This window comes from Serinus canaria, chromosome 4 (assembly GCF_022539315.1).
Source record: "Serinus canaria isolate serCan28SL12 chromosome 4, serCan2020, whole genome shotgun sequence".
In the NCBI taxonomy this organism is placed as follows: Eukaryota; Metazoa; Chordata; class Aves; order Passeriformes; family Fringillidae; genus Serinus; species Serinus canaria.
The window spans coordinates 39,618,020-39,638,050 of NC_066317.1; the positions used below are offsets into that span (position 1 = coordinate 39,618,020).

The window sequence follows — 20,031 nt, forward strand, 5'->3', positions numbered from 1 at the left end:
AATGGACACAGCCTGCTCACCACCACGACCAGGCGAGTCATTGTGCACCCTTACTGAGACACACTACAGCTTTCCAGGAATCACAGCTTGCCATCAGGCAGTAATGTTGAAAGCCCTGGACAATGCTAACTTGATTTCTGCTTCATTCCATTAATTGGTTGAAACTGCAAAATGAGATTTTTCCAGACAAGGAAACTGCAAGCAAGCCACGTGGGGATCTGCGAGGAACAGTGGAAGAACAGCTGAGCTTGCATTGGGTGGGGGATGGATTTTGACACGATCCCTTCTATGAGGTAACTTGTGCAAAGCACAGCCATGGAATAACAGCTGAAGAGGTGCCCTAGCTCCCAGCCTCTACCTTCGAGGCCCAACTTGAATAAGTCACCTTTGAGTTCTAGTTGCTCTTTCCGCCTTGAGCTGCCTCAAGCACAGCACTTCCCATCCTGTTGCATGGGTGCTCCAGAAATTGCAAAGGCAGCGTAGGCTAATTGCTCACTCTGAGAGGTCACATTCACCTACTCAAACCCATGCCATCTGGGGCTTCTGAAAGATTAAAAATCAGAGACAAACAAGAGGATTATTAAAAATTTAACTATATACCATATTTATTATCAATCCACAGGATAATCTGATTGCTACATGAGCTCATAAAAGCTATTTCACCTTTACAAAATTAAAAAAAAATGTGCCACAAGGATGTCATAACTGCTGATAACCAAGGACTGAATCTTAAAATTATAAATTTTGCTGTAGAAAAGATTAAAAAAAATTATATTCACTTTAGAATTTTACTTTGAATAAAATATTCCCCTGTATAAAAAATAAAAAAGCTTGCTCTGGTTAGAATTAGAGTATTTTTCTTCTTTTTTAAATCTGGGAATTTGCATAATATCTCTGTAATAAGTTTCTTTTCTTTTTTCTATTGTACCACGCGGCATTCAAGCATAGCAGATTAGAAACAAACATGATGAAAGCAGTCTCAGAACGTATGAAATCCACATGGAAAGTTTTAGTTTCCTTTCCCTTCCTCTATTCTTTAAAGACACTTTAGCAAGAATAGCCTTGGAAAAGAATACAGGTGGAGAGGGACCTTCAATGTGCCATTAAGTAGAGCAAGGTAATAAAAGGCCTTTTGTAAGTGCTTTCTTAATAAGGTGCAGAAGCAGACTGCAACTTTGCTAGTACTGCACTATGTACAATATTCACAATAGATTTTTCTTTATTTAAAAATATTCCAGCTAGTTCACATTTTCTCTCCCATTCTGAGGCTTTCAGTTCCATCACAGCCTTGACAGCAAGAAGCGCAGCAGCACCACTTCCCTTGTGGTGGGTTGGTCCTCTTATGAAACACTGGAACCTGTGAGTGGGCCAAAGTTCTTGGGCTCTTTTCCTATGTAGCAACCTTGGAAATATGGGTTCAGGTGTACACACTGACTGCTGGAGTCCTGAGTTAAAACCAGTCCGGCACTGGAGTCAGACACTGCAATGTTTTCTATTGCCAAGGCTTTACCTTAGGGTTTGTCTTGTGTGCGTCAAGGGATGAACCTCTCTTAGAGAAACGTAAAATACAAAACCAAACAAAACAAAGCTAAAAAACCACACTGTCAAAGGCTTAGCAGCTCTTGACTCTTGACTGAGTGATGTCTGACGTTTTCTTGATGACGCTGGCCCGTGTCTCACGGTCTGGCTGGCTGCTGCTTGTGGAGGCTGTGGACACTACTTGTGGCAGAGGGATGTCTGGGAAAGGAGGCCAGGAGCTATTGTAAGGCAGTGGGCAGCTTTCTTCTTTGACGGTGACTTGGAGGTCAGGCTTGTTGGCTACAAAAGTTGCCATGCTGGGAAGCATATGAGAAGTGTTCCTCATTCCTAGATTGCTGAGATACTGTTTGCCTTCAATGTTTTTTTTCTGCCAATGAAGTCGTCCCTAGAAATGGGGGAAGAAAGAAAGGAAGACTGTATAAGTGAACACAACTTTGTGAAGTACTCCAAGTAATAAGATGAAGATAGAAATATCCACATATTGCACAGGAATTATCCTGCCTCTAGGAGCCTGAGCCTCTAGCCACTGGCTTGGGATGTCTCAGCCATTTCTCCTTTTCTGAAGTCATGTGCTTAAATTTTGTTGGCTCTCCAGCACTGAAGAGGCACTATCTGCTCTTCTGAATGGAAAATAAAGGCCTTATTCCCAGGAAGCCAGAGGCAAAAATGGATACAGACATTTAGAACTCCAAATGGTAGTGTCTCCTCTGTTACCAGAGACAGCATCTTCCTGCCAAGAGGCAGGCACAGAGACCCAACACTACCCAAGCTAGCAATACAGGTGAGGCTGCTGGAAACCACTGTCACTGGACAGAGCATCCCTCATCACAGGGAAGAAGTTCATCAAGGGAAGATGAGCATCCACTTGTTTGCCCACCACAGATGCTGCAATGGCATGTTCTGTTGAAGGAGGTCTGTGGAGTCACTACTGGCAGTCTACATATGGGCACCACCCCAGCCAAGGCACCACAGACCAGGTGGGTTAGCTGTGTTGTTATACAGATGCACAACTGGTGGTCCTCCAAGAAGGAAGATTCAGAGAACCTTTGGTGGGGGACAAGAAGGAGAGAGCTTTGCAAAAGGCCTTATGCAAAAATACAGCTGGAGCACAGGGCATCCAAGAGTCTTCAATGAGCTTTACTTGGCCTTTAAGTACACATGGAGATTGGTAGGTCTGGTACCTTGATGGCAGCCCCAAAATAAAAGGCAAGTGGTGTTTTTGTATACGTGCAGCTTAGGTTATTTTACCCATGGATTCCTTTCACCCAGCAATACCCAGATGACTGCTCAGGAAAGCTTTCTGCCCCACCTACCTCAAGCATTCTAGCTTCATTTCAGTCATAAGTGTAAGCATTTCCTCCAGTTATATGAGTTCAGATGCCATTTAAGGAAAACAAAGTGAGCGAGCTTTCAACCAAGATAAAATACTCACTACCCAGCAAGGTCAATGCATCATGTTAACATACTAGCTGGCACTGGTGATGGCACTGCAGAACATCTTATTATGCAAACTAGTCTTGTTGTTTGGACAGATGAGGAGAAATTAATTTGTAGAGATTCTAATTCTGCAGCAATCGTCCAAATGTCTGTATCCCCTGCACCTTCCTGGTCTGCTTTTCTCCCCTAGCTATTACCAAAATGAATTTTCCACTAGTGGACAGAGCTGCAGTAGAGAAGGGGCAAAAATATCTCAGGGCATGGATCCTGAGACCTTGGTCAAAACTGCTAAAATTCCAGAAAGCACTTACCTCTGCATTTTCTTCATCGCTTGGAACGCTGTCAGTTGTTTCACTTTCTGTCAAACAAAATAGAAACAAAAATGAAACTCATGCTGTTCTATCTATAGTAACAAATTCCAGCTGAAGAGACCTGATGTATGTCCAACAAGTGGAAGCAAACAGAGTCAAGTCAAACAACCAGAAAACAATGGAGAAGCATTGAGACCCTGCCACAGCAGGGCTAGACAGCACAGCTGCCTTGAACAACTGGGGTAAATTCACATGGTTATCACAGTAAACATGTCTACATTCTGGAAAAGACAGCAATAGAGAGGGAAGAAGTAGATTTATGCTTTCTGGGAAGAATCTCCAGCAAGCAGGGGATGCCCCCTCTCCCTTGCCCCTGTACAGCCACTCCAGGCCCTGCAACAGAAAAAGTTCTGTCCAAATATTTATCTCCTGGCAAAATCAACAACAACTCCATCCTAGAGGAGATAAATGTGGTTTTGTTTCATTAACTGTTATCTCAGCCTGCCACCTCAAGAGCTTGTTGTCACTTCTGGGGCTCTATTACTGTTGACATACTCTGGTACAGTTGGTATGGTTTTGCTTTTGCTACCACTCCCTAGCCTGTTTCTCAGCCCTTCACCCCTCACTTGAGCAAGGTGCAATACCACAGTCTCCAGCCCCATCACCTCTCCCCACTGCACACGGCCTCCCTCACCCTCATCACTTGAACCAGAGCACAAATGCAGGGGCACAGTTCCAGTGGAACAGCCATCCTCCTGCAGCTGCAGCCTCCCTTGCAGAAGAGCCTGAAATCCAGGAATTTTCACTGAATTTTCAAGCCCATGTGTGCCTGAAAACACATCTCTGTCTGAGGGTCAGGCTCCTGGCCCATGAGTGGTTGAGACTGCTGTGCCTCAGACACCTCTGAGACGGCAGAAACCCCGCTTTTCAGTCTGCAGTGATGGCTGCTGCCTTCAGCACAGCCACTGGTTCCCCAGACTAATCCAGTGGAGGCCTGGACTGCAGGTTTCCTTCAGCTGGTGGGGTTTTGAACCACTGTGTCCTGTTTCCTGATAGGATAACTCTAGGCATCTATCAGGATACCAACACTCCAATCCCCAGAGCAGGGCTGCACAGACAGGGAAATTATCCACAAGGAACACAGAAATCACACAAGTCAGGGAATGATGGGGTGAGTTATCATAGCAGGCAAGAGAGCTCTGAAGCCCCAGTTTTCACTCTCAGCTCTGTGTTATGCATTTCAGTCCATACAAACTGCTTTGCACAGCCCCTGCAACTCTGCCTTCCCAGAGACCAATCTCATGCTCTGCACTGGACATAACATGAGTGCTAAGAGTGCATGGATCATGCCTCATGGATCGTGCCCCTGCACATCTTCAGAGAGTCTGGCAGTACCCTGCCATCCTCTCAAGGCTGGGCTAAGCATTAGGTTTAGGCAGAAGACTGTAAACAATGGGCTGAACCACTGTTTCAGACCCCAGGATCTAAACTGTACTCTAAGTCCTTTTACCCCAGCCCAGCTACCCCAGACTGCTGCTTCCAAAGCCAGCCCCTCTCCTGTGCCAGGGTCTCCACCACAGAGTGCAGTAAGCAGAGGAACAGTCCAAAACATTAAATCTAACTGCAATGCCCTGTGAAGCTAATGCACTGCAGGGCTTCTCCTGCACTGACCCTGGCAGAGAAAGATGTGCCAATGTGACTAAGCTGGCTAATTAAGCCATACTGGGGGGAGGAGAGGAAAAATTCATTCACACAAAGGAGAAACAGCCCTGAAGACAGAATCAATTGAAGGAATCCACATAGAGACAAGTAACAGGTATTCCTTGACATGAAGAAGCATGTCACAACAAAAACAGAGTGATGCAGCTGAAAAGGAATCCATCCTTGGTGTTTATACATAACAAAATGCTGAGTAAGAGATAGCACTATAGTTAGCAAAGCCAGGGAAGCTGGCCACACAGGCATGGAAAGTTAGAGAGGTTATTTCTATCAAGAAGGGTATTTGAATCAGTGTCAAACATTGGCAACAGCCTGGGTAATAAGAACCAAAAGGATTTCATAGACATCAGCAGATATATGAAAAAACTCACATGGGCAACTCACGTCATTTGCCTGAGTAACCTCAGAAAGGAACCAGAGGTGTTTTGAAATAAACCAGATTTATGTAGGACAGCTGACATATCTGGCTACTTTTTTTGGTTGTTGTTTTAGAAGAGCTCAACTAACTGTTCCTGCACAGCTGTTATGGTCATACTCTTTCCTGCCATACAGCCAGTAGCACCTGACAGAGCAAACCACAAGCACAGGGCCAAAGTTCCTGTGGTTCTATACAGGTCTGTGTGGAGCAAGACGAAGCAGAAACAGTCACAAGAGTGTCCTAGAAATTTCAGGGTTCTAACACACAGACTTCTGTCCTTGCTCCAGCCTCAAGAGCAAATACATTCTTAAAAGAAAAAGTGGTTCATAGAACAATTCAGGTTGGAAGGGGCCTCAGGAAGTCTTTAGCCCAGCCTCTTGCTCAAAGCAGGGCCAGCTAGCTACAGGACTAGATTAGGTTGCTTGGGGCCTCCTTCCCTCCATCTAAGGATGGAGGAAGCACAACCTGGGTATCCTGCTCCACTGCCTGACTGTCCTTGTGATGAAACAGGTGATACCTTTTCTTATATCCAGCTGCACCGTAACTTTTGGTTTCAATTTAGCTGCTTCTCATCCTCCTACCATGCACTGCTGTGAAGAGTCTGGCTCTGCCTTCTTGGGAACATCCCTGCAGTAGAGGCAGCTGCTATGAAATCCTCAAAACCATCTCTTCTCCAGGCTGAACAAGCCGCAGTCCCTCCATCTTCTCACAGAGTGAGAGGCCATACCCTGCATAGCCCTTCTCTGCCCTTGTTCCAGTTTGTTTGTAAGTTTCTTGGACAGGGCAGCTCAAGACTGGATGCAGTACTTTTAAAGTAGTTCAACTAGCATGGAGTAGAGGAGGATAATCACTTTCCTAGATCTACTGGCCATGCTCCTGAAAACTGGTGGCCTTCTCTATGGCTGAGGTGCTCTGGTGTCTTGCTCTCAGCTCACTTTTCTGAAGAGCTACTCTCCACACCATCAGCCCCAGGTGCTATAAACATCTCTTCCTTCCAGTGCACAGGACTTCACATGTGCCCTTGCTAAATTTCATAAGGTTTCTGCTGACCCATTCCTGCAATCTCTCCAGGACTCTCTGGATGATGGCTCTGCCCTCAAAAATATCAACTGGTGTGCCCTATTGTGTGAAGCTCACAAACACGTCTCCAAAGTATCTTCTGCTTATCAATATATTAAAGACTTTTCTGAGGATGGACCCTTGCAGTACTTCACTTCTTACTGGCCTCTAGCTACAGGATGTAGCCAGGATCATCAAGAGCTGCCTTGAAATGTGCTGAAAAGCATGCCAGTGGCATGAAACTCTTATCTGAGTTTGGGGCTAGCAGGTCTGGGTATAAGTTAAGACAACTTGAGGCCACCAAGGTACTAAGACAGAGTAAGGGGATAGCAGAAGTACTTGAATCTTTTTCCTTATGCAGGCTGGTTGCAATGACCTTAGGGCAGGTAGGTCATGATTTGCTCATGTCAAGGTGGTCACCAGACCACCCTTTCTCTATCATTCCAGTCCAAGAAAACACCATGACTTCCAAACCAAGACAGTGACTTCTGTCTGCATTTCAAGAATATACATCCTATAGCTGAAGATAAAAGATTGCACCATTGTCATGTTTGCAGAGATGGAAAAGTTTTCCAAGAGGCATTTGTAAAGAGGAAAGATGTTTCAAAGACCCTTGTCTCCCTTCTGCTAATAAATTTAAGCACTCTCTCATCTCCCTGCCTTATGCTTTGCAAAGGTCTTCTAAATGCTTTGGTCATGGCAGACTAAACACACTGGGAAGCATAATCGTTTATCAACATGTGTGAGACTAACAGTGGAGACAATCCAAAGGAACATCATACAATTCACTAGGGCCCAAAGATAAAAATTGCTAAATACATACTTTGTAAAAATGTGCCTGGAAGAAATTTTAGCCTAATAAGTCAAAGACAAAACCATGTGTAAAATAATAAAATGCATGGAGAACTAGTTATACTTAAATTTGCCTTAAAAGGTGACATTTGTGTTTCTACCCAGTCTCCTAAGGCTTGCAAAGTAGCACCATGTTAAAACAGAAAGGACAGGTTGGATCTTAAACTTTTTCTACTTTCAAACACGGCTTTGTCCTGCTTCCTATGAAATAAGATTTATATGATTGTGGGAACTCTGTATAGCATGTCCACACGTACATTTGTGTTTGTTCACCCCTAGAAACTTCTGAACACACTGTTAGACTTGGATAAGGGATAAACGAGTGCCAAAGACTTCCTAGCAGTTATACAAAAATAAGGGGCCAGATGAAAAGGGAAACCATAACCACCCTCACAGGGAGTAGGGGGAAGCCTGTTATCTCATCCTCTTTTTAGGTATCAGAGAATCCAGATGGCAGGCAGACGTTGGAAGCCAGATGTCCACAGCTCTGCTGCTTGAAAGATCACTTGTTATCAGTCACTACATGGCTCTTCTAGTCTGCAGCAAGACAGAATTACTCCTCCCAGGCCCTCAGCTCCCTATCTGCATATATACCACTAGTGCAGCCCTTAGCACTGCACACTGTGCTAGACACTGAGTAAACACAGAGCAAAAAAGACCTTTGATCTTCAGTAAGGCAGGGGGCATGTCATTTGTACCACTGAAAATCACCCTTTAAAAGATCTCTGCATTATACCTAAAAAGTTCTTTTTCCATTATTCACAAACTAACACCGGCAGCTCACATTTCCAAACTCAGATCTGTCAAGTTGTTTCCCAAGGAAATGAGCAGAGGACTGTGCATTTTTGAGTTTCATTAACAATTCAGAAGGCAGATGGGTAGGCATTTCTGAATCTTCGCTAGCTAGTCTGGAAGAGCCCTCTTTCCCCCAGCAGCTTCCCAACATTTCCAGAAAAAGCAGGGTAAAGAAACACCAAGTTGCTTACCTGCATAGGAAGAGACAGGGGAGATCTGTAGAGGGTACAGCTGGCTCATGCTGAGGGGCTGTTCATCACTTTCTGTTGTCACCTCTACCACCTGACAAACATCAGGAGGGTTGGCAACTATCACCTGCTCCTCACTGCTGCCATCAAGGTGTGGCTGTCCTACAACTTGGGATTAGAAACAAAAATATTGATTATTGATAACATCTCAACCCTGTTGAACCTCTAAGAGCCTGCTTGGTGTCTGAGTCTTCAATAGTCTCAGCACTTTTTTCCATGCCTACCACCTACTTTCAGGGGATATAAGTTTCAGTGAGAGTTCTAAAGGAAATCCGGGATCCTCAACGAGCAAGCTGTAAACCATGGTCTCTGAATGCTCTAATATAAACTTTACAACAGAAGACCAGAACCAGCATGCAAAAACCTGGCCACAGGATCAAGCAAAACACTGTAGGACTCTGACATGACATATGACATGAATCTATGAAAAATTTCTGCTCCAGTTAGATGGCTATTGTCACTGACCCTCAGAATGCCATCGATGGTATGCAGAAAATAAACTTGTACCTGCAATCCCCACAGTCTGTGACAGAAAGCTACAGTTTGGTTGGTTATTAACAGGGGGGTTTCCTATTCCCCCAGGCACATGATATTTAATACCAAAAGAGTACATGGAATTTAATATCAAAGGAGCATTACTAATTTCTACAAGGCGAAGCAACCATGGATGTTTCCAAGTGTCCTGAAATGCTTTGCAGATATAACTTGTTTTACACTACAACCTTTTGAAAAAGGTTGACAAACCAAGGTACCAAGAAGTTACTGAGCAAAGCAAAAGTATGGTAAAAACCAGAATCTCACTTGTCTGAAGCTGCTTGACAGATTTTCCTGTCTTGTACAACTCCTCCTTTAGTCCCAGCTGTATGAACACATGACAAATGCATTTATCCAGCACAGAACTGAAAGCCAATGAGTTAGATCAGAAGAATGCACAGGGATGGAGCCATCTCAGAGGATGGCTAACCTGAAACCATGGTTACCCAAGAGAAAGACTATAGAAATTCTTTCACTGAACATAAAGCTTCACAAGGAACAAAAGGCTAAATTCTGTACAAACAGTCCATGAGGGGAAAAACATGTAGGCAATGAAATACAACAGATCTTGCAATTTTTCAGTTACGTAACCTGAATATACCAATAATTAAATTTGAAAAAGTCAAAAGATAGCATCTATTCCTGCATGAACTACGATAAATAAACATGAATGCACATGTCTAAAAACACAATCCACTCTTGCATTCTATCTTTAGACAAGGCTTTTTGAAAAAGAAAAGTGACAGGTATTTTTCCGAGGGAAAAGCTGCATAGTATTTTGCTTTGTGAAGTGCCAGGTATTCACTAGAAAATCTTCAAAACTAAGATGTGTATTTTGAGAAACAATGCCAGCATAAAGAAAATTACATACATACTGGATAGACTTTTTTAAAGTTGATCACTACGATTAGTATAAGTATGTTTCAGATAATTTGTTTCCCCTTTATTCACCTTTCCTGGTTCTGAAACAACCAGCTTTTATTGAGTGTGGTAAGAGTGGTGCAAGAGCACACACAGTTAATTTTTTATCTGGGAGAGACTATTATTACGCAACCCACTCAGGGAATGAGCAGGCCATCTGCACTGTTTTATCTCTTTCCTCAATACCTGGAAAATTCTTACCCACCCTGAGAAATAAAATGCACAGAAAAACTACTGCTCACTTGAGCACTATGCCACAGTTTCCAGTGAGCTGCATGTATGGCAGAAACTCTGCAGGTGCTGTTTGTCTTTCATCCACTCTGGCTGATTTCCTGTCTTTCTGCAGAACAATTCTATTTTACCTTTTCCTCCCTGTTTACATTAAAATCCTTCCTGCAGTCCTAAATAACAGCTTCTTTCTCCAGTCTGGATAAGCAGCACACCTCACATCTCAATAATTAAACAACACTGGATGACAGTTTCCCACCTGATCCTCAGTCAGTGAACAGGAAGCACTAATAGCACGATGGTGCTACTCCTTCAAGCTATATCAGTAGGAGCATGTTCTAATACTCTTACAAAGCAACAGCTGATTAAATGAACTGACACAAAGAAAGCAAAACTACTCACAAACTCCTCAGCCACACAAGTACTTCAGGGGAATGACTATGCAAAGCCCTGTGTCTAAGAAATGGGGATCGAAAATAGTCACTGCACATGGTTTCTGCCATCTTTCCAAGGAGAATACTAACATATTTGTCATATTTAAAAGTGGAATTCTAGATAAAATGGTATGTGGGTCATATTATTAGGAGGCTCTTGCTGCAATGACAACCTTAGCCAAAAAAGAGCTGTCAAAAGCCCAGTCCAATTATTCTACTGAGGACCAATTATTCACATGCTGAGACGACAGCTAATTTCTAATGTACTGGTTTCTAAATGCAGTCTTTGATGATCCTTTTCATTAGCTCAGTGATGTTAAGAACTATCTTTGCTACTGAGGTGTCAGTGAAAAGAACCAAGTTTCTGCATTTTGCCTGCTGGCTTGAACTCCCAAATAAAATGGTATTCTATACAGACCTCTGCTTTAAGCAATGGGAAACTGCCATCTGACTGCAGTTTAACTCCCACATGACACTGCCTACAGTCTGTTCATGGCTGAGGACTACCCTGTGGAATAAGTCCCACCATGAGAAGCCAGCTAAGAGTGCCTGTAAGTGCTTCACTCTCAAGGGAACCACCCCAGTGGCACAGTACTGCTCACTGTCTCTGCAAGTGGTGGAGCTGGCCTGCAACCACAATCTTGCATGGCCTAGGCTGCTGATAAATGGGTCTACCTGACTGCAACCATGGCATTCCCTGAAGTGCAAAATGCTGATGGAAAGGTAAGCCTGGCAGACCAGAAGCATTTTTGAAGTGTACTTAGTAGGTAAAAAAAGGATAGGAGTACTTACCTACAAAGTTCACTGTACTATCAACTTCATTTTTTATACTGGAGGACAGGAAATAGTCAGAAGTGACAGCATTTAGCCCATTCATCCCAAAAGATGATTCAACTGGCTCTTGCTAGAATGAAAACAGTACAGTTGGGTCAGGATTACTTTATTTTAGGAGATAGCTTATCTCTTTGTTCTGAGACAGTAATAAATCCCATCACTTCTGCCTGCTATATACCCCCTGCTCTCTGCAAGACACTGTCTTAGAACAAGTATTTCTCTGAGGAGAAGACTGGGACTAATTCATTTCCAAATCTTGTGCTTTGAAAGGAAAGCTATTTTTAATTTTCAAATTTAGAGTAAGCCTTCAGAGAGCAAGGAAGCAGCAAGCTATTTACTACAAGAGATTAACATTTGAAACAAACAAGGAAGAAACATTGCTTTAAAACAGTACTCTATTTAATATTCATCCTCAGTCCCTTCCAAATATGCTCTCTCTGCACTGTCTAAAAGGAAGTCTTAGTTTCTCTACAGCAATTACTAAACTCTAGCCTTAATTTTTCTCTACAGCAAGTCTGAAAGAAAACCAAAGTGTTTACACTAAATACAGCCTTTTAGATCACATCATAAACATTACCACAGGGCAACAGCATTTGGAAAACACCACCTGTTCTACACAGACTGAGCTTTCCACAAGATGCCTCTCTATAAGCCTGATACACTCAAGCGGGAATCTAAAAAGATCCCTTCAGGGTAGAGCCCAAAAAATTAATTCCATTAACTCAGGATTTCTTTAAACACATGCAACTTCCTCCCTGGTATTGACTCTCTCACAGGTTTATTGGTTACAATGTCTAAAGTCTTCTTTCTTACCCTACCAGCCCTGCAAGGCTGCAAGTTGTCCCCTGTGTGCTGAGCCAGAGACAGAGAGGGGCAGAGCTGTCCACACCGTGCTCATTTCACTGCTCTAAAGCATTTCATCCAAGGCAGACAAGGTAAGCCTTAGGACCTGCAGTGCCAGCCCATCTGGTATCTTTGGGACAAAATACTGGGGGCACTGTGATGGGTTTTTTTCCTGGATGTCACATGCTGTGATTGTGATCTACTCAAAAAGAATTGTCACTTCAACACAAGCACCTTCCCAGACACTAAAGCAAGGCAAACATGCACCCTGTGCAACATTCCTGGCACATCAGAAGGGTTGAGAGTTAAGTGTTAATGGCACTAGGTCTTTGATGAGATGCACCAGTTGTGCTACCCTACAGGTCAAAGACTGGGAGAGCTTGAAAAGACAAAATTAGCTGCTATTGATCCATTGAGGGTCACAACTGCAGAGATAGGTTAGGGCTGCACACTGGAGCCCTGAGTATCTGGTGCTGTTTGCTTTAATTCACAGCAACTCAGCAGCCCCCAAGGAAACACTGTGCCCGCAGCACTTGCTCAACTTTACTGAGGCTTGATTACAGAGAAGTTATTTAGTAGCCCCTTTCAAGCTTCAGAAACAAATATGCATCTTAGAACTCAGGTGATGGCGCCAGATCCACGAAGAGAATTGGATACTGGCACAGTTGGTGTTAAATCACCTAAATTTTGAGTGTTCAGATGTCTAGCCTAAGCCAAATGCATGGAGAAAGCTGTCACTAGGATTTTAAAAATAACTCTGAATGTGGAACTGCATGGTCTAAAGGATACATCTAGGATAAGGTAGAAATTAAGCCTCAGTTCAGTCCTTTGTTTCAAAAGAGACTGGTTTTATCTGGGCTGCTCTGACATTTCCGTTTCCTTCCCATTATTGAGAATTCATTTTAAAATAATTTAATGAATTGTAATGACAGACTCTGCCCAAAAGCCCAGTGACAGGAGACCTACCTGTGGGGTGGGAGACTTGCTTGCCCCTTTGCTAAGGTGGAGCAGGGATTTGGTAAGGCCCAACACTCTCACGTGCACAGGGACAAGCAGCGACTGCCCTGAGCACCACGCTCAAGCTCAGCCCACCAGCAATTGCTGTGGGTGACCACAGGGTCCAGCAGGGGCAACAATGGGAAGCTCACTGCAAGGCTCCTGCTATGCTGAAGTCCCTTTGCAGATCTGTGCTCAGATTCTCAGCTTCTCCCTCTGCTGCTATCACCCCACTGCAGTTACCAGGCAAATCGTGGAGTAGCCTCCCACTGGGCTCCACTGAAAGACATTTTCCAGGGTAATTGTAAGGCATTCAATTCAAAACATGCAACTTGGATCTCAGGAATTCTCATCACCAAAGCAATTATAAGAAGCTTTCATGCTCAGAAATGAGCATTTGCTTTAATTCATCTATTACCCTTCTTCACTACTACAGCCTTCAACATTCAACAGTCAGCCTAAGAGTGGCTGAGTAGGGGAAGAGCACCTCTTCAAATCCAGACCAGCCACTGCACACATCAGTCAGAGTGGGGGAGCAGACAAGAATACCACCCAGCTCAGAGGCACAGGAGCTGACAGGAGGTATCACTGGTAGGTAGGTGTATATGCTGGCACACTGCTCTGCTCTGACCCAAGCAGTTTTACTGGCTCCCTCTGAACATCAGCTACCACCAGAGTCACTCGATAACAATCACACGTGGCTGTAGGATGCCACACAGGAGAGTTACAAAGTGGTTCTTTTCAGACAATTTAAAAGTCATAGCATTCTGACGTGTAACTGCACAAGGCACAACTGCTGTGGCAGCACCCACTTTCCAAACTGTTTCAGTGGAGGACTTTTCCCCACATTTCTGGGTTCACCTGGCCCAGAGAATCTCCTGGCCAGAGGCTGCAGAGCCTGAACCCAGGCACGGGTGGCACAGCCCTTCACAGGTGAGCAGCAGGGGACCAAGCTGCCCTTGCACTGTAGACACCGCTGCTACATACAGCCCAAGGACACCAATTTTACTGAAAGCTGAGAGTCTGAAATCTCTGAGATTTGCTTTTTTGTTAAAAATTTGAAGGTGGACTAGCTCCCGTTGGTGTGTAATACTGACCACCTGGCAGAGGCCCTTGGCAGAGGTGTGAAAGCTTGGAAACACCATGCCTTGCAGGGACAGCAGACATCAGTCTGGGCCCACGCTCTGAATGAGCAGAAATCTCAGGCTGCAACTGAAGAGCTTTACAGCTGACGCCTTCTAACTGACAAAACATGAGCACAAGGTGCAGCTCTGACCCTTGCCTAAATGAAAATGCATTTCCAATGCTTACACACAGAAATTAATTGCTCCAAAAGGTAGCTCTATTGTTCAGAAGCATTCCTTCCCTAATTACTGTATTTCTCCTTACAGAGACAAACAAATGGCAAACGTATTGCTGAGACTGCCAGTTTTCCAACCTCCAGGCATTGTAACACAAGGGCTGTGTCCATTGATGACGTAAGTCACAGCTTTAACAGCCTTCACACTTCAAAAAAAACAACCCCAAACATCCCGGGTAACTGCAGTTACTTAACCAAACCACAAGCACTCGCAAGTACCCGCCACGATTTACTGTTGGGGCTGTTAAAAAATATTTGCAGCAGATTGTATTCACAAGCTCTTGCACCATTAAACAGACACCTCTTACCTTAATTTGTTTGAATTTGTCATCCTTCTCAGATTTCGTCTTTTTTCCTGCAACAACAGAAGGAAGATTTCATAAAGTCATGTGTGCCATGAGTTATCCTTCACACTTTCTATATTCACCAACAAATAGCCCCAAAATGAGCCTCAAAATGGCAGGACTTCCTAGTTAAGGAAGAATGCATTTTGCTTAATTTTACCCTTCCCTTAAGGCCTGGGCAGCAAAAAATTCACCTTGAATGCTCTGGCTTTGTGTTTCTTTGTTAAAAGGCTACAAAAGAGAACCACTATGGGACCAAGGAAAGAACTGCAGTCAAAAAATCAAAGTGACAATATGGAAGAATGACAAATTAAAAAACAGGACCTGTTAAAAAAAAAGAAAGGGAGAAAAAAATATTCTTAAAGGGAAGAAAAATCAAAATATATGCCTCATCACATTTCTGATGCTTTCTCTGTAGCTACAGGAAAAGGGAGATTGTCGATTCATTTAATGTGAAAAGAGATAACAATAAACTTCAACTAATATTTTTGTAAATAGTTGCAACCTGGTAGGGAAATACATATTACAATTCATGCAAAAGTGGTTTATGCAATCAGGATTGGCTTGGGAATCCCAAAAACCATACTGCATGTGATCTTCACAAAATGTCATGTACCTTGGCAGACCCCAGTGCTGCTGCCCCTGCTCTGACCTGATGCAGAAGCTCAGACCTGCTGGTAAAAGCTCAGCTCTGCCCCAGTGTCAGCACAGACATGTCCCAGGAGCTTTTCCCATCTCTACTACATGATCCCACAGAAAATTAGAAATGTTTGCATCCAGATTCTTTTGCTCCCACACATGTTTAGCCACATGACACAAAAAAAGGGCATGTGAAAATATATATGAGGCCCAAACTATGCCAAGGTTTTACAGTAACTGGACTTTCTACAGAATCTTCTGCTACAGCCCCTGTTCCCAGAATCTCAGCTTTAAAGATGAACTTTTGTAGCTCCTTCAGGAATCTACTGCCAAGAAACATGTTATGGTCCAGGGGAATGTGTCTAAACATACAAAATACATTACTGACAAGAGACTTGAAACAGTTTCAAAATAAATGTTCTACCTTTTGCACATTGATCTTCCTTTCACAGTATGATTCTGACCCTAAAATGCCATGGTTCATCATTTCCAGTCACACTGACCTTAAACTGAAAATCTGCCTTTCACTTCTCAGTCTAAGAAAGTAGCAAACTGTAGTTACAGGTGAACTGAATTGGATTTTAGAGGAACACTGTATGTTTGGTTTGCAGGTTATCTTTTCATCCAAAATTCTAGACCACACAGGATACCAGAGGACTAAGGATCTATTGTTCTAGTGCATAAACCAGTAAGGAAGCCATATGAAATCTAATGAGCCCCAAATAAACCAATGTTTCTACTTTGAAAAAAACCAAATACTCATGAGATTGACCTGGTGGTTAGGTCTTCTCCTGGCAGGCAGAAGATTTAATTCCTAAATTTGGGGATTCAGACACTTTCCCATTTCACCATTATTGTGCCCTGGGTTGGTTTTTCATGGTCTTTGTAACTAACAATGTGGTTTCATGGTTTAGTGTTCTGAGTGAGTGTACTACTCTTACTCAGCTCAAGACAGAGCCAGTTTAATTGTACCCTTGCTTGAAAAAAGATACCAAAATGTCTGTCACCATATTCTGAATGACCCTTACTGAGTTAACTGTGTTGAGCTCTAATACCCCCTAATCATATTCCTTGACTGAAGGAGACCCGGGACTAGATTCTGAACACAACTCCATCAGCTTCAACAGACAAATATCAACAGCCTGGGGGGTATCACATCTCATTGATCCTCTCTTCTGAATGCAGCCCATTTTTCATACAGCTGTTTCTAAGTTCCAATCATTTCCCAGCCAGCCAGAGCACCATGTGCAGCTTGCATTGGTGGCTTGTTGCATACTGAGCTACCTGCAGTAGGTGTTTTTCTCAACACAATGCCCTCAACTGCATTTCATGTTGACAAGCTCTCCCCTCTACCTTTTTTGGAAGGTCTTTCAGACAAGGGCAGCATCCGGTACACCCTGAAGGCATTGTTTCCTTTCTTTATACTTTTGTCCTTCACTTCTTCTATGTCAGGCAGGGAGTTCATAGCACAACGGAAGTTTGCCTTCCATGTCTTTGGATCAGGTTTATCCACTCCTGACTGGTATTTTCCTGAGCAAGAAAAGAAAAGTTAGGCACATATGATATGTGATTGAAGATTCTAGGCAAATTAATTACAGCGTAGGTTAGCTTCAAGGTATCAGCCTTTGGTTCCTATGACAAGCATTCTAACAATAGCTGAGGTTGCATGAGAGTGCTGTGATCTCATTCTCATGCACACTTCTAGAACAGATGATGAACGGTTTGTGCTCAAGAAAGACCCAGGGCACTGCATATCTGATGTGACTCCATAACAACATGGAAAAGCTTGCACAGCATTTACCTTTACTATGTCTGGCTCAAATCCATAGAAAGGCATAAAAAGCCTAAGGGCCTATGTCTACAAAGTGCTGACTGTGCTCTGCTCCTGACAGTTTTGAACCCAACTGCTAACATTTAAATCAATTAAGTTTTACTGTGTTCCTCAATGCAAATGAGTTATGGCACTTCAATTAAGCTAGAGAGTATCATAGGCCTTGAAAAAACACTTAGCCTCCCACAAATCTGGAAATTTAAGTTCACTCTCTGTGTTAGTAAAAGCTAAGACAAAAAAGAAGGAAAATGTAACTTTAAAAGGGAAAACAATGTGAAAATCTGTCCTGTAAAAAGAGAGTTCCAATACCTGTGTGAATTGCCCAGTTTCTAAATAAGGGAGCATCTTTTTCAACATCCCAACCATGTCTTGCGGCATGCATCCAGGGAATCTGAAAAATCTTCTTCTCCTGGAAGGGAAAACAAACAGGAAATGCCAACACTGATGGACTTGAGGAACCTTCTGATGATTTTAAGTCACTAATTTTTCAGCATCTCCAAGTGTTTTGCTCCCTTCTAGCCCAGCGTCACTATCACTGAAATCAGCAGGAAAATATCCACTGGCATCACCAAAGCAGAACACAGTCCAAGTGTATGAAATATGCAGAAGCCACTTCACGGAAGATGAGCCTGGCCGCTTTCCGAGCTGACACATGGAAAAAACATGCAGTACTACATATTTCTAAGCTTTCATACAAAGGGTAGTTTTGTCAGAACAGACACTTTTATGATTAGCAAAAATATATCTGAAACTAAATAACCATAGGAACAGAGCAAAATCAAGGGATTTAGAATTCAGCCAGTAAATACTAACATGGTGAAGAAAAGACCATCTTGCAAATTTGTATGCCAAGCAAAAGAATGTATCAGTGGTAGTGAGAATAAAAAAACAGACACTCATGTGACGAATTGCATTGAAGAGACCTAAACACTTTTTAGTTCAGAAACTTAAAACCAAAGAAAAGTGCATTTAAAGTAATGCAAAGGAAGGCTTTTTTAAAATTTGCTTTTTTAACACACAGCTAAATCAGGGCATGTCTTCCAGGGTGTCAGTATAAACTGATTCCCCAAGGAATCATGGAAGATCCCTGGCAACTATTAAAGATGATAGTTTTAGGATGTAGCTCCAGCTCTGGGGGCCCAATGACTTGAATAACATGTTTCCTACACTCCTTCCACAAGCACTTAGCATAGAGGCTGCTGGGCCAGAAAGATGCTGGATCAGATGTGCTTTTATGTCCTACAACACAGTAATGAATTCCTTTGTCCTGACCTAGAGAGCTGCTTCAGAACGCTTCATGCTGTTTTCTGCAAAGCCACACAAACTGAGCTTGTTCCACAACACTTGTTTTTAACTCCCCTATTGGGAAGAATACTTATCTGGCTTCACATGCAGACATCTTGCACTATAAACTCTGTCACTGCAGGTCACATCCAATTATCAGTGTATGAAGAGAAAAGTACTTCCAGGGCAAGATGCACCCTCCTCCTGCAGCAGCCACCTAAGCTATGCTGCCTGAATTTCACCCTAAAAGAGCCTATTTCTCTCTACTGACTACATACAACTCTAGACAGGCAGCTCTCATTTAAGTGACTGCATTGTAGATATCTGGCCAGGTGAGATCAATCCTTCACCCTTTTCCCTTCCCCCAACAACCACTTTTCTTTCCTGACTGTCTGGTTAATATTTCACTCATGACAAGGCTAGGTTTATTTCCCTTCCTTCCATGTGATCTTTTCTTCTTCTGAGCCTGCATTTTGTCCTTCAATTTGTCTTTAATCCTTTCTGTCATATTTGCTTGTTCAGAATTGCATTCTTCCCTTCTTGCTTGGCTTCATCTTTAATTTGGTGTAAGCAATTATTTAACATGTTCCCCATTCCCTTCAAGACTTCACAGTCAATATTCCTCTTAATGTAGTTACATCACTTTTGTCACGTGTCTTTTGCCTCTTTACTCTTCCCTCTACATATAAGTAAATCATCAACAGAGGTACTTCTTTCCCCAACTCAAAGCAGTCAAAAGAAACCTCAAAGCCACTGTTTGTGGTCCACAACACTACTGTATTCATCAGACCTAGAATAAGCTTCTCTGCCTTTACTCTTTCATAGACTATAATAAGCATGGGAGAAAAAAATCATCACTTCAATAGAAAACAGTTTCTATCAACAAGAACTTTAAGAATAGACCAGATTAAAATAGGCCATATATAATTCAAAACCTAGCAGACTGAGCAAGACTCCAGACATAGCATCCTGTCATCATCAGCTGTACTCACTGCTTCAAAACAAGCTGCAAGGACACTCAGCAGCAGTCTAAGTGGTTATTACAGTGCTTCTGTTCATTACAGAAGGTTCTTCCCAATCCCAGATGTCTTGAAGCACAGGAATTATATGAAATTATAACACAAATAACAAAATCACAGAATCTATGTGTATAATAATTTTATAATACATATATAAGTTTACACTCCTATACAGAAACTACAGATTTTCTCATCAACTACGAAATACCTAATCTTTCCTGAAATCCTGCTAAGACAGCTGATTACATCCATACCATGAAGTTGAGTTCTCTGCTCTAGTTTACCTGGGTAGTTTCTCTTTAAATAATACTTCTTTATTTCACACTTATCAAACATTACCAATATTCTTCTTCAGCCAGTGCTGCCTAATAATGACCTTAACAGGA

General features: G+C 42.7%; 1 protein-coding gene across 4 annotated transcripts in view; it reads right to left on the reverse strand.

Annotated features, from left to right (window-relative positions):
- Nucleotides 1-577: 577 nt before the first annotated feature.
- The window catches only part of IRF2 (interferon regulatory factor 2), a 40,025-nt gene continuing 20,571 nt past the window's right edge, over nt 578-20,031 (reverse strand). For all 4 annotated transcript variants that reach the window (XM_009100954.4, XM_009100946.4, XM_050973359.1 and 1 more), the window contains 7 exons: nt 17,652-17,751; nt 16,865-17,041; nt 14,837-14,883; nt 11,288-11,399; nt 8,322-8,486; nt 3,288-3,334; nt 578-1,924 (listed from right to left, as the gene is read on the reverse strand). In XM_009100954.4, the coding sequence (XP_009099202.1) occupies nt 1,613-1,924; nt 3,288-3,334; nt 8,322-8,486; nt 11,288-11,399; nt 14,837-14,883; nt 16,865-17,041; nt 17,652-17,751 (960 nt within the window). In that variant the 3' untranslated portion in view covers nt 578-1,612. The remainder of the gene's footprint in view (nt 1,925-3,287; nt 3,335-8,321; nt 8,487-11,287; nt 11,400-14,836; nt 14,884-16,864; nt 17,042-17,651; nt 17,752-20,031) is intronic.